Source organism: Poromitra crassiceps (genome assembly GCF_964638095.1).
Source record: "Poromitra crassiceps genome assembly, chromosome: 4".
NCBI lineage: Eukaryota > Metazoa > Chordata > Actinopteri > Beryciformes > Melamphaidae > Poromitra > Poromitra crassiceps.
The window spans coordinates 8,117,340-8,132,612 of NC_139626.1; the positions used below are offsets into that span (position 1 = coordinate 8,117,340).

The following is a 15,273-nucleotide window of genomic DNA, read 5'->3' on the forward strand; positions in this document are numbered from 1 at the left end:
GGAGTTTGGGCCCACAGGAGAGCCTGCATGTCGGTGATAAAAACGGGATATAACACCGTCAATGAGAGGGCCTAGAGGGAAAAACACTCAACGAAAATCAACACACGCAACCGCTGAATGTACAGTTATTGCAACTTTAAAAAGGCTTTATTATATCCCCTAAAATGCCCTAAATATAATTTTAGCAATAACGGGTAACTAAATATGTTCACAAGCTCCATGTTATTGCAGTGTTAGTCTGAGCCGTAGCTCATGCCTATTACCCATTTATATAATCACTGTTATTTTATAGAGTCACTGTGCTTACATATTGTGCCAATAAACTTCTATGTATTTATTTTCTTCAGCAAAATGCCTCACTTTTATCAATCCCAGCAAGCCCAGAGGCAACAGGTGTTACAGAAAAATTATTTTAGCATGGAAAATAAAGCCTGTTTTTTTTTTTTATAGGTAAAAACTTATGGAAATATGTATTTAACTTGAATCTGATGTGATGTTTATTGCTAAGGGCCACCGATAATTAAGCAACTGCACTTACATTTTAGATTAATTAAATAATTGAAGGAAATTAAATAAAAAATATTGTGGTTCATTCATTAACACTCAATTCAAAACAACTGATAAATAGATGATAATTCGTTTGTGCATTCTTGTCCGCCATTGAATGAAACCCCAAATTTTCCTTTTATTATTTCATTCTTAAAATTAGCAGGAGAACTGTCATTAATATGATTTATTGATTATCGATTCAGCAGTCTTCAAATCAGTCATCAATCAACAAATATGACTGATGGCTGAGTAATTACTTTAGAATTGTCCTTGTACTGAGCAGTGTAGAATATGTTGTGATTCTTCTAGGCGTTTCTATTTTGATGAAACAAATATGGGTTATTTTGAGAGGGCTGCAATAAGTGATTATTGAAAAACTGAGTACGATATGTATTCAGTGAAATAAAACGTTTTACCTATTTCACAATCTCAGCATAAAAAAATCAAAATAATTGTGAAAATAAGATTTTATGACTATCTTTCATGATTTATATTATAATTTTCAAACTTTTTTATGTGTACATGTCATCTTTTGGAACAAATTTGAATAACTGATAAACAAGAATCAGAATTGGCCTCGGCCCACTTTGTAGCCTACATCTGTAGGAAAACAGTAAAACAGCATGTACAACAATAACCGCCACAGACGTCATCTAAAAATTATTTTGTGGCAACATGAAAATGAGAGCGTAAGAAAATGCAATGCATTATCAACAGAAACGATGACAGTTGTTGCACTTCTTTTTTCTTGGGGGGGGGGGGGGGGTTCATTTTTTCATGAATTCAATAATGTCACCTTTGGTACAAATGTAGGCTATAATGTATTTGGATTGTGTATCTTTTTTAGTTATTTGCAATCAAAATTATAATCAGCAGCACTGAGCTCATGCCACATAAAGCAAAATAGGGAAATCTCCATTAAACATGTTTGTTTAAGTCTAGCCTTTTATCAGTGCTGTCCCTTAAATCCTGATATGCATTATTGGGAATTCATGCATTGTTAATTAAGTCAATTATTTAAATGCATAATTGTTTTTGCATGAGATAAAACAGGAGGACAGTTTCCATAGTGCCATATAGGACAAAGTTCCTAGCATAGCAACAAAATGTGTTCCCCGTCCACTGGCTTCTTCCCCCCCCACACAAACTGATTACCATTTGAGTGAGATAAGCTAACTTACAGCACCGGCCACTATAAATCATTGGTAATAATTTCCATTGTAGATAAGCAATCTTCCAGCAGCATAGAGTACAAGCGTGCAGCAACCCTGTCCTACTTGGCACACACAGTGCTGACTTCTCCCAGCCCAGCAGCGGTGCAGGCGGGGATCCCGGGCGAAAGAGAAGAGGGATGCATCCTCAACATCCTCGAATATAAACTCCACAAGGGCATGTTAATGACCTCAAAGTGCTACATTACAGCAACAATTAAACAGAGGGATCCCAGAGGCATTGGGGGGAGCTGTCGTGTCACTTGTCTGCGTGCAGGGGCCACAACACATCTTTCCCATCTCCATCTATTTCCATAAGAAATCAGTGGGGCCACCTGGGCTTGGCATTGAAACTTCATTCATCTCCAGAAATGGATTCCAGTGGAGGGCAAAATCAAATTCTCATTTGCAAGGCAGGGGGAGAGAGAGAGAGAGAGAGAGAGAGAGAGGGAGAGGGAGAGGGAGGTAGAGAGAGAGAGAGAGAGAGGGAGAGGGAGAGGGAGAGGGGGAGAGAGAGAGAGAGAGAGGGAGAGGGAGAGGGAGGGAGTGAATGCAGGAGGTACCTGGGAACGCTAACCTCTGGGTGAACCCGCCGCATCTGATAGTTTTGCTATTTGTCTGTGACATTGACAGCTCTGGGGGAGATTAGGAGCCACCCTGCCCAGGCTTCCCACTTTGCATTCTGCCTATGTGCCTCTTTACAGATGGACTGCCGCACATTTACCTTCGCCTGTTTTCCCTGCGTCTCAACACGACACTGCTGCTGCTGCTGCTGCTGCTGCTGACACCAGAGGCAAAGTGCTGCTGACACCAGAGGCAAAATGGGGATGTAATTATATGCAATGCAACAATAAAACAAAGCAAATAAGGGAGACGCTGGATCAAAGGGCGTACAACAAGGTGGGGGAGGAGGATGCGAGAAACTAACATGGCGTGGGCTCTTTGGTGGGTGGCGGGGGGGAGGATGCGAGAAACTAACATGGCGTGGGCTCTTTGGTGGGTGGCGGGGGGGAGGATGCGAGAAACTAACATGGCGTGGGCTCTTTGGTGGGTGGCGGGGGGGAGGATGCGAGAAACTAACATGGCGTGGGCTCTTTGGTGGGTGGCGGGGGGGAGGATGCGAGAAACTAACATGGCGTGGGCTCTTTGGTGGGTGGCGGGGGGAGGATGCGAGAAACTAACATGGCGTGGCTGTTTGGTGGGTGGGGGAGGAGGATGCTAGAAACTAACATGGCGTGGGCTCTTTGGTGGGTGGCGGGGGGGAGGATGCGAGAAACTAACATGGCGTGGGCTCTTTGGTGGGTGGCGGGGGGGAGGATGCGAGAAACTAACATGGCGTGGGCTCTTTGGTGGGTGGCGTGGGGGGAGGATGCGAGAAACTAACATGGCGTGGCTGTTTGGTGGGTGGGGGAGGAGGATGCTAGAAACTAACATGGCGTGGGCTCTTTGGTGGGTGGTGGGGGGGAGGATGCTAGAAACTAACATGGCGTGGGCTCTTTGGTGGGTGGGGGAGGAGGATGCTAGAAACTAACATGGCGGGGCTCTTTGGTGGGTGGCGGGGGGGGGGGGAGGATGCGAGAAACTAACATGGTGTGGGCTCTTTGGTGGGTGGGGGGGTGGAGGATGCTAGAAACTAACATGGCGTGGGCTCTTTGGTGGGCGGGGGGGGTGAAGCCAGAGATGAGAGTGATGGATGCCCTTCGGTTAAATACGTCCAAATCCCCCCTTCAAGCCTCTCTCTACTTGCCAGGCAGCGTGAGTGAGTGTGTGAGAGAGAGTGTACAAGATTAATAGTGTAAACAGCGAGGGAGAGAGGGCGCAGAGGGAGAGAGAGGGGGGGGAGAGAGAGAGAGAGGGGGGGGGGGGAGAGAGAGGGAGAGAGAGAGGGCACAGAGGGAGAGAGAGGGGGGGGAGAGAGAGGGAGAGAGGGCACAGAGGGAGAGAGAGGAAGGGGGGGGGAGAGAGAGGGAGAGAGGGCACAGAGCGAGAGAGAGAGAGGGGGGGGGGAGAGAGAGGGCGCAGAGGGAGAGAGAGAGAGAGGGAGAGAGGGCACAGAGGGAGAGAGAGAGAGAGGGGGGAGAGAGGGAGAGAGGGCACAGAGGGAGAGAGAGGGAGGGGGGGGGGAGAGAGAGGGAGAGAGGGCACAGAGGGAGAGAGAGAGAGGGGGGGGAGAGAGAGAGGGAGAGAGGGCGCAGAGGGAGAGAGAGAGAGGGGGGGAGAGAGAGAGGGGGTGCAGAGGGAGAGAGAGAGAGAGGGGGGAGAGGGAGAGAGAGGGGGAGAGAGAGAGGGAGAGAGGGCGCAGGGGGAGAGAGAGGGGGGGAGAGAGAGGGTGCAGAGGGAGAGAGGGGGGGGGGAGGGCGCAGAGAGAGAGAGAGGGGTGGTGGGGGGGGGGGGGGGGGGAGAGAGAGGGAGCCAGGAGAGAGAGCAAGAACTATCAGCATCTGCAGCAGCACAGTAGCCCTAGGGGAATAGTGTGAACTTTTGAACCCTGATGGCAAGCAGTCGCAGCGATGCACAGAGCCTGCTCCTGCCTCGTAATGTGTGTGTGTGTGTGTGTGTGTGTGTGTGTGTGTGTGTGTGTGTGTGTCTCTCTAGAAAAAGCACAGAGGCAGCAACGGAGGGAGGGAAGGGAGGGAGAGTGAAGGAGAACGAGGAAGAGTGGAGGTCATTAACATATCCCTCGCTTCCTTGCAAACGAGCAGCCGCTATCCAAATGTCACGAAATCCATACACCGATGAACACAAGAGAAAAATGAATCTCCAGCCAGATCTTCTGATGGATGGCTACAGTAGAGATGGCTATCTCCAAGTCCAAAGAAACTTGGGTGGTGACTGATGGGATTTCTGTGACAGGAAGGCCAATCATTCAAAACAAACTCCGGACCGCGTTCAGACAGGTCACAGGTTGGCCAAGCAAGAGGCGAAGGGTCAGAAGTTCACTAAGTGGACAGACAACATGGCCGCGCTGACCAAGAGAGAGATGCTGCGAGGAGATGATCAGATCCAAAACCAGGTGCTGGATATAAAAGCCGGGGCAATGCAATAGAAAACACAGATGCTATACCTTAGTTAGTCAGCCATGCTTTGACGTCGGCTTCCTGCGTACAGTGTGCTTGTTCTTTCTTGTTTGCATCTCATTTGCTTTTTATTTATTTATGTCCTTTGTTCCTCGGAGCACTCGAGTCGGAAACTTGCTCATTCTGCTAAAAGCGCCTCATGAATAGATTTGACTTCACACATTGACAAAGATCAGTTAACGTCAAAAACACCGCGGATTAACCCACTGAGGGGGCATCAATCCAATGAGTTGGCATCTCTCTCTTTCTTGTTCTATTTCACCGGCCAACAGACCCGGGTGGGTATACACCCTCAAAAACACTTGACTCTATACGGCTTTTTCAAGGTTCAGCCAAAATGACAAAAATTTAGATTTAATATTCTATTTACAGGCACAGCGTAATAATGTTGCTACTGTATATTGCTTCCTCATATTCAAATGAGAAATAGACCTCGGCGAGACATAACTCCAAATTGGTTATCCTATTGCGTTGTTCTATTGCCAGTAATTGGTTTAGGAAATTGTGTCGGCACAGTAATCAGTGGCAGGGGCCACATTCCTGCTTTCTCCAAATAGGCCTAAACACAACACAACACAACACAACACAACACAACACAACTCAACACAACTCAACACAACACAACACAACACAACACAACACAACTCAACACAACACAACACAACACAACTCAACACAACTCAACACAACACAACTCAACACAACACAACACAACACAACACAACACAACTCAACACAACACAACACAACACAACTCAACACAACACAACTCAACACAACACAACACAACACAACACAACACAACACAACACAACACAACACCTCTGCCTATATCACCAACTAAATGATCTCTGAGACTGTGTCAGATCTCATCCATCAAATGGATCAATAAACAAACACCAATCACACGCAAATAAAGTGACCTGATATGGAGCTGGGAGAAGAACAACATTTTGTTTTGTGGAGAAAGGATTTTAGGCCTTTGTCCACCACCCCTGAGCAAGTTAACGGATTTGGAGGTGGATGGTATGAACGGAGTCATTAGGACCACCAAGAAGAAGAGGAGCATCATCTCTCCTGCACCGCAGGTCTTCCTGAAACAAAGCTGGTCCTGCAGCGCTCTGTCATCGCTGCCTGCAGGCTGCAGCTACCCAGCAAACATCCCCAAAGGCCCAGCGGTGCTCCCCAATCCAGGAAAAACAAACAGGCCATTTACACTTCGTAAACTTGACCTCCAAACAGCATGAGGGGGCTAACGGCTGTCTCAGTGTCTTTCTACTTGTGTGTGTGCACGTGTGTGCATGTGTGTGTGTGTGTGCGTGTGTGTGTGTGTGCATGTGTGTGTGTGTGTGTGTAAGAAAGAGAGATTTTGCGTGTCAGAGAGAGAAAGAATTTTGTGCACACATCTGTTTGTGCAAGAGAGATGGAAGGAGACCGAGTGTGTGAGGAAGAGAGAGATATTTGTGCATGCGTGTGGGTGGTGTGTGTGGGGTGTGCATACCCCCAAATAGCCAAGAGAGAGAGAGAGGAGGGAGAGAGTGAGAGAGAGAGAGGAGGGAGAGAGTGAGAGAGGGGGAGAGAGTGAGAGGGGAGTGAGAGAGAGACAGAGAGGGTGAGAGAGAGTGAGAGAGAGGGGGGAGAGAGAGTGAGAGAGTATGAGAGGGGAGTGAGAGATATTTGTGCATGTGTGTGGGTGGTGTGTGTGGGGTGTGCATACCCCAAATAGCCAAGAGAGAGAGAGAGGGAGAGAGTGAGAGAGAGAGAGGGGAGAGATAGAGTGTGAGAGAGGGGGAGAGAGTGAGAGGGGAGTGAGAGAGAGACAGAGAGGGTGAGAGAGGGGAGTGAGAGAGAGTGAGAGAGAGAGGGGAGAGAGAGGGGTAGAGAGTGAGAGAGGAGGGAGAGAGTGAGAAAGAGGGGGAGAGAGAGAGTGAGAGAGAGGGGGAGAGAGAGAGTGAGGGGAGGGGAGTGAGAGAGAGAGGGGAGAGTGAGAGAGAGAGGGTGGGTGGGTGCTGAAGGGGGCAGACGAGGCTGGGGTGAGGCTGCAGGCGCGGTCAGGTCAGCCGTGCGGTCGGCGGGTGAAACTCAGTTCACATTACCATGCAGACACCCAGGCTAACAATGGAGGCTCCATCTGTTCCTGTCAGCCATTACAAATCTGGTGTCACCCAGTCCGCTGGAGACAACAGGCCACCGCATCTCATCAAAGGGCGCAGGCTCCTCCTGTGCGTAAAGGCAGCCATCGCCTTCGCACTCACTCACGCTCTGGTTAGAGAGCGGAGAAGTCGAGGATTTACCACGGATAATACCTCCTCCAAGTCACTACGTCTCTATTGTGTGTACAGTAGAGTCAAATAAAGACACGATCAGTGTCGAGCGACAACTCCCGTTCGCTACCGCTGTTCTCTAGAAGTCACAAAATGATCCTCGGCTTTCACAAACACAACACGGGTACTCTGCCCATTCCTGCAGGAGAGGAGTGACAACACAGAATTCAATCAAAGCAAACTGCAGCCACGGATAATGGTTCTTGCTAAAATGTCACTGATTTCATTAGGTGGTCATGTCATTATTTTCCACAAACACCCCCCTCTCTTCCCCTGCAACCAACGTGCAGAGCCACCTCTTTCAAACCGCCAGTGAACAGAACATGAACTATGAACTCCACATGGCCTTTAGTGAGGACACAGGCCATTCACCACCAGAACATGCTCGTAGTCACCAGCAGAAAAGAGAGAGAAAAAAAGAAAAGAGACAAGGGGTTGTATTAAACGTGCAAATCTTTCTTACGAAACGAAATGTTATGAATATTTATCGATCTATAAAATGCCTATTTTAAAAATGTGGATAGACAAATGTCCAAATGTCTACTGGATGATGGTGCAATTCCAATTGATATTCAAAGCAAAACGCAGAGAAAAGAGAAATAACATTTGGTGATACTACTTTGCATCATCCACAATTTATATACTCGGCTATTTCTCCCATTTTACACTGGCAATAGTATGTTATAGTATGACAGCAGGTTTAAGCTGTAATAACTATCGCATTAGCACGCTAACAGAAGGCTTACCGGGTAGTTGGACATGTTACCGTCATAGGAATAATAGCCTCAAGGGATACTTTTAACCTTTTTATAGCTTGATTTTACCCCTCCCCCCCCCCGCTCGCCCCAGAGGAACCGTGCCACAATCATGTCATTTCTGGTGTGTGTTCTCTGAATTGCAAAAATCCTAAAAATGAATGATGGTGGTCTTGGTCCATCTTCCTACCATCTGCCCTGGTTCTGGTTGATTCTCTTTTCCCCAAGTTGCCCGAGACAGACCGCAGTTACTCAGTGGATGGAAGAGTTCATTAAGCCTAATCCAAATAAGGGCATCATTTTTGGCTACATCCAGTTGGCGTTAACTACCGTTACCGCAGAATTAGCGCTGCACAATTCATCGTATTTTCATCGTCATCGCAATATGAACATGCGCACTAAACACATCGCAAAGACTGCCTGAAAACGCAATGAATAACAAAAGTGGTTTTATTTACATGCGTCATGCATTCCCACTCAGCATCTGATCATTTTTGTCTTGTGTTGTAAATCCAGCGTACACCTTTCCCTTGCAACAGTGCGCTCTGCCCCTCTGCCAAAGCCCAAACACGCTGTGTGTAGTTTCATCTAGAGTCAGTGTGTATTTAATTTCTCTATTCAGTGGGCATAGGCCAGGTTTGGGGTCTATGTTAGCATTATTAAAGCAGAAAGACATAGGAACTGTATAGCTAATATGCATACTTTAATATCTGTTTATTTATCGCAAGTCGTATCGTCATCGCTATATTGAACAATGGTATCGCACATCGCAGATGTTCCTCATATCGTGCAGGCCTACGCAGAGTTACTGTGAACCACCACAACACAAATATCTCCTTTCTGACTGAACATGGTTTCAACCTAAGGGGAGGAACAATTTTTTTTATAAAAAAAATATGAGGAGCACAGAATCAATAACGCCCACCTGCGGCATGGCACGTCACGGGCTATTAGCTGTCGCATAGAGTCAGAAATACAAAAAAGTGTGAGCGAGAGGGAGGTCAAGTCTGAGAAAGGAAGACGCGGGGAGAGAAAGATTGATACAGGCAGAGGAGGGATGAAACACACATGGCCCCTCAGGTACAGTGTTGTATTTCAAACCCGCTTGTGAGAGAATAGAGCTGCTGTGGCCCGGCTCAATCCATCACTTCATTAGCCTGCAGCTACAATGCCTTCTCTCTGTGTGGGCCGGGCCTCCACGCCTCCCACCGTCCACACACAGCTCCGAGGGGGGAGACACCAACGGGCCGGGAGAGACCTGGACCAAAGACCCGCCACTGGAGGGAGCTCTAGGTTACCAATCAGCTCTGTGTGTGTGTGTGTGTGTGTGTGTGTGTGTGTGTGTGGGTGGGTGTGTGTGTACCACCAACTCCCTTCTGAAGCATCAGGGCTTCCTATCTGCACACTGTGGCAGCGCGGGAGACGAGGGGGGAGTCACTGATGTCACCACCGCACTGGGACATTGAGGCAGCAAGAGAGAAATTAAGAAGATGACTTGCAATAAGAAAATAAAAACACCCGCACGCCCCCCGAGGCAAAGGTTCAGGTGAGTCAGGGAAGAAGCACCGTGTCATGGATACAGCGAAGCGGGGCCGCTGTGTAGTTTAACTTACAAAAATGGACTTTTCACCGCCTCCTCGTTGGTGTAGGATTCCTCCTGTGCTTTAACGAGTGCACCGCAGTCTCACAGCAGAAACATAACATGTTCCTGGGGATCATATAGGCCCTCTATGTTACGGTCACTCTCGGGTTTAACGTTTCACCCTCTCGTCCTTGGTTAGCCTGCATGGCATGAAAAGAAATGCCACCGCATATACGAGGGATCAGCCCAGCAGCATTTTGGTAAACAAACCGCGTCACTGGGTGGCAAATAATGGAACCCTTTGGAGACCAAGTGGCGCGAGGCTTAGTGGCTGACTCTAGCCAGTTAAACTCTGTTTACATTAAAAAAAAACTGCGACAGTTCACACAACTTTAACACGACATGCATGTATTATACATCAAACTCTTGAGCTACTTCTGCTCTCACTCAGAATGTCAAAATATAAGCGATGTGATGTATAGTTTTTGAGATATTAACGTTTGTTTGGCACAACTCGTACTATTAACTGCCGCCGGGTTCCGCATTTCTGGGTGGCAAGTGACGTCACGCTGATTCGTCCTATAAGCGTCCTCATTTGCAACAGTATTGATACCAGCAGTGCCTTCTCTTAAAGAAAAATCTAACATACTACTGTACTGATTTTTCCCTCCCTATCTGTTGCTTCAACAAGCTAAAAGTGTTTTGATTGGCTGACGGCTAGAGCAGGGAGTCTTCGTTTGTGTATTTCTTTTTTATGTCTCTTCGTGTATTGTCACCAACCCACCCCCCGCTCCGCCATGGTATAGAAAATAGCATCGTGTATGGATATTTGGAAGTTAGAAAATGCTGGTATGTCGTGACACTCCTAACACACACAGTCTCTCTCTCAGGCTATTGTTTACTTACACTCATGAGCTCCTTCGTCCTGGTAGTCAGAGGCTACTGAGGCGTCATCTGAAGGGGCCGAGCGACCCAGACTGGAACTCTGGTTGTCATCAGAGCTGTCTTCCTGCCTGGAGTCAGCTGTGTGTGTGTGTGTGTGTGTGTGTGTGTGTGTGTGTGTGTGTGTGTGTGTGTCAGAGAGAGAAGGCAGGTGATTTAAGCCAAGAAAAACATGGGAATAGACATAATGTTCAGCATTGCATTATAAACCCTTCACTGATTTGTGCATTTAATTCTGTCAAGGTATTTTTTACACACACACACACACACACACACACACACACACACACACACACACACACACACACACACACAGAGCTGGGGTAAACTCAGTCAGTAGTATAGATACATATACAGTATGATACATGATGATCTTACTGTATAATTGTTTTAATTTCCTCAATTTTTAAATAGCTGTCCTTTTTGTTTTTAAATCATTTCTTCTGTAAAGCACTTTGAGCTGCATTTCATGTTATGAATAGTATATATATTTACTGTATGTACTATATTGTTGTTGTTAGGTAATTACTTCAGAGTATGACTACTTACATTGGAGGGGGAATTCCTGAGGATTTCTGTGAAGTTAAAGTGAGCGTAAATCAAAATCTTTTGGCACTGAAATGCAACAGAAGACATGTCTTTTTTTGTGCACTTTCAGATTGAGATCAGTCTGCTGCAGCACTGCTTCTATTCAGGTTTCCTGCACTGAAGTGAAGACCACTAAACCACAAGTCTTCTCTCCTGCAAGGCCAACCTTATCGTGCAATGCAGACAACAGCAGAGCAGATGGCTGCTTCCGGGAATCAGCCATCACACTCGACACACACAACAGCCACTTTTGTTTTTCGGTTTCATCAACTCTTCATCAAGCTAGACAAATCAGGGTAGACAACAGGATTTAAAAATGTTAGGCACAATAGATATGAGCAAGCTTTCAATTTTGGGTTGAAAATACAACTGCCGTAAGCCTCTTTCAGTCTCTAAGGTGACACCATTAAGCTAAACGAGTTCCTTCCGTGTAATGTAACAAACCGTGATTAATGCAATTAAAGCAACAATTTAGTTTGTGACTATACTGTAAATATATACGGTATATATTTGTAAATATACTTGTGGTATAGAGAGTGAAAAGTTGGATCATGGTGTTAGGAAAATTACAGTGCGACACTTCAGCGTATAAAGTAACCTCTTCTGCCTATTTCTACACATTGATTTAGTGGCGGTCCAGTGGTTAGTCCACCGCTTCCAGAGGTGAACACCTACCTATTGTGGAACACCCTGAAGTTATTCAGCAAGACGTCCCTCGTCTCTAAGGCATGTTCACTGAGGTTCTCATCCTGCAGGATCTCCGACACAAACAGCTCACAGTCTGAAGGGAACACAAAACACTGTCAGCATGGCAATCCTGATCATATTCCTAACATACAATACGTTATCAGGCTTATCATCTCGGTCAAATAATGGATATTTGAACCCTCCATGCATCCTTTAATTATTAATCGAGAGATAAATGTATAATTTGGTTCTTGCAGATGGCCATTCATCGTGCGCTTGCCTGGATCTGATGGCCACAAAATGGCCTCTTTGTCTTTATATTCAAAAGTCAAAAAGGTTTTGAGAACCTCCGCCCCATGAAGGCCGCAAATCTTGTTTTCTGAACAAAAGTTGAGAAATGTCTCAGCCAGGGGGAATAGTGGAGAGTAAACCCAACTAAACTCATTTCCCTACAATGTTATCTACGGAACCAGGTTGAGTCACCATTTAAAGCTCACAAACATCATTATAATGCAAATTCATAGAATACATTTGATTAAATAGAGTCTTGCTGCTGTAAATTACATGAAAATTGACTCCTTCAAACAGCCTAGCCTTCTGGCTGTTTGTATAACAGTAAACACCAACTGAAGCACATAACACTTAACCGCCTTATAATTGTACCACTACATGACTTCCTCAGACCAGTCTGCTCTTGTCAGGTGGAGGTCGAGGAGAAGTCGGCCTTATCTCCACCTGACCCACAAATAAGGAACCAGGATCAACTCATGAACATCATGTGGGGCGGCTGTAGCTCAGGAGGTAGAGCGGGTCGTCCACTAATCGCTTTGGATAAGAGAGGTTGGTGGTTCGATCCCGCACCTTCTCCAGTCTGCATGTCGGAAGTGTCCTTGGGCAAGACACTGAACCCCAAATTGCCCCCGATGGCTGCACCAGCACTAGCTAAGCTAGCCGCCATTGGTGTATGAATGTCTGTGTGAATGTACCTACTCATTGCAACGTGCTTTGGATAAAAGCGCTATATAAACGCAGGGCCATTTACCATCATATGGTCAAATCTATGCAGTGAACAAGAAGTTGCGATCATCATACCAGGACCAACGTTCACCATTGAATTGCCAACTTGATTTCAAGTCATAGGAATATTCCAGACCAATGTTAGACCTATCTTCATGATGCTGCAGGCAAAACAGGATGGTCCAGATTGTTATCTGATTCCATTTCTTTGTTTCCTAATTCTTATATTACACAAATGCAACACATGCAAATGTTTGTCCAAAGCTTTGCTAGCCTGCCGAATGCATGCAAATGTAGTAAATGCCAGGCTGCCGCTGTGCGGGGAAACGGTTTGTGTCACGAGACCAGGGTGAATGAGATACCAATCTATCAAAATATGGTTTTCTCGTATGTTCTCTGGAAGAAAAATGGTCTTATAACAGGCATGTATTTGTACGGCATGAGGTTACAAGATGTGGGTATGTTCAGAGCCATTGAACAATAAAAATGTTTAACTACATGTTTTTTTTCTAAGTTGCCAATTTATGTTCTCTTAACTGACACTACCGGTAGAATCATGTCTCTCTGTCACCTTCATTATACAGTTATACGTATATATTACGCACATGCCTCTTTATACTGTAGCTGCACTATTACTGGTATATTGCATTACTATAATAACCTAATTTAACAATACAGTAGTGTAGCAAACAAGCATTATTAAGAGGAAAAAATACCAACATTACCTTCCAAAAGCCTCCTGATGTCCCCTGAGATCGTCCCCATTCTTAACTTTCACCTGTCCAATATCCAAAAGCGCTTCGGTTCCCTCACTCTCCCAACTTCTCCAGGCTCATGAAACAGTCGTACTTCACAAAGCAAGCCTCTGTCATACTGTCACAGCTCTGTCAACACTGTCACAGCTCGATGACAGAAATGGGAGCATGGCACACGGACAAACGCGCACAGCACCATCCAACCACCTGTGTCCTATTCCTCTGAAACTCAACTTCCGTGCATGCATCGAGATTTGCACAAAATGGGGTGGAGCAGGTGCAAAGATGACAACTTCCTGTGCTGGGCTTTCTCAGTCAAGGCTGGCGACATTGTGTGTTGCCTGACAGGGAGAAAAAAAGCTCACTGCCTGCCTGGCATATCAGGGTCACACATCAAGCCTGAGTTAGAGACCGTGATCTTGCACATAGCCAACTTAGCAGGAACAGAGATAAGAAAAACTGCCTGCGATAAGGATGGGAATAAGTGATGCGCTATGAGGCTGCAGATTTTTGCGATAAATCCACAAATCAACACCACACACATAAAGAAGACTAGTGTTGAAAGTTTGGGTGTGATTGTTGGCTGTTGACGCATAGTCTTTAAATGATAAACATTTATGCCTATAGACGGTTTTCACCAGCTGCAACCCCACAGCACTTCCTTTTTCTCAGCTTCTTCTTCTGTGTTTTATGGCGGTTGGCATCCTTAAATGTTGCATTACCTGAATTGTGTCAGCTTCACAGTGCTAACTATTTACAGTGTCCACTTTCTCAGCTGTTCAGGGGTAAAAACACTGACATAACCTACTTCATATTTCTATTCGTTTATTTTTGCTATACGTTTAAATGTAAAGATAGGCCTATGCTTGCAATAACGTACTGATAGTCGGCTTACTCTGTAACATGTAGCTTTTATTAGCCTCTCAGGCTAGCTCCGGACCAGACAACGCCGCTTCCTACTACACCGACTACCAGCGTGTGCATGTCTTTCCGACAGGGGTGGTTGTTATGGCAACTATCAACAACAACAACAACTACTACTAACTACTACAAGACATAAAGACCAAAATAGGCTACCTTGTTACTGTGTCTGTCGGAGACACGGCCTAACGTTAACATTTAATATAAGCCGACTATCAGCCTGCGCTCAGCTATCTATACAGAAAGTAAACCGGATATTCAGGTGGGTTGTGACAGTTGTTATTGTTGTCAAGTTAAAACCGTCTATAGATCTGGGTGGGAATTTGTCTCCTAATCAAATGGGAATAGATGACATAGACAGGGATGTATTACCGAACGGGTCTACCGGGCACAGGCCGAGGGGGCCCAAGAGCTCAGGGGGCCCATAACCCAGAGGCTCTTCACAGGGCCGCCACGTCTCTTGCCCAGGCCTGGGATGAACTGATCCCTTTACACCACTGATATGGTATTCTAAATAGTTGTCCAAGTCTAGATGAGGATAAAAACCCACCTATCTTGTCTCCATGCTTTGTATCTCTCTTCCACTCTTTTCCTCGTTATCTCTCTCATGATTAAAGTCCTAAATTCCCACATTGCCCTGCTGTAAATTATCCATGTTTAATACATTTTTGAAATGCAAAGGCAAGTTATGAACGGACGGGGGAGAGTTTCAAGCAGAAGAGTTGAATTTAAAAAGAGGAAGGGTGGATGAGAAGAAGGAACAAAGAAAGGAGACTGTTTGATAAATGAGTTGTGACATTTTGAAGCCTCTTCTCCTTCCTCTACCTGCTTCTCATCATCCCCAGGATATTGTGTACACACACTG

The 15,273-nt window shown here is 45.9% G+C and overlaps 1 protein-coding gene across 1 annotated transcript in view; it reads right to left on the reverse strand.

Moving 5' to 3' along the window:
* skap1 (src kinase associated phosphoprotein 1) overlaps positions 1 to 13,697 on the reverse strand; it is a 41,342-nt gene extending 27,645 nt beyond the window's left edge. Inside the window, exons 1-4 of the mRNA XM_083634691.1 lie at positions 13,458 to 13,697; positions 11,704 to 11,809; positions 10,990 to 11,015; positions 10,405 to 10,521 (exon numbers count right to left, since the gene is read on the reverse strand). Coding sequence (XP_083490817.1) covers positions 10,405 to 10,521; positions 10,990 to 11,015; positions 11,704 to 11,809; positions 13,458 to 13,497 — 289 coding nt within the window. The 5' untranslated portion in view covers positions 13,498 to 13,697. The remainder of the gene's footprint in view (positions 1 to 10,404; positions 10,522 to 10,989; positions 11,016 to 11,703; positions 11,810 to 13,457) is intronic.
* Positions 13,698 to 15,273: the final 1,576 nt, after the last annotated feature.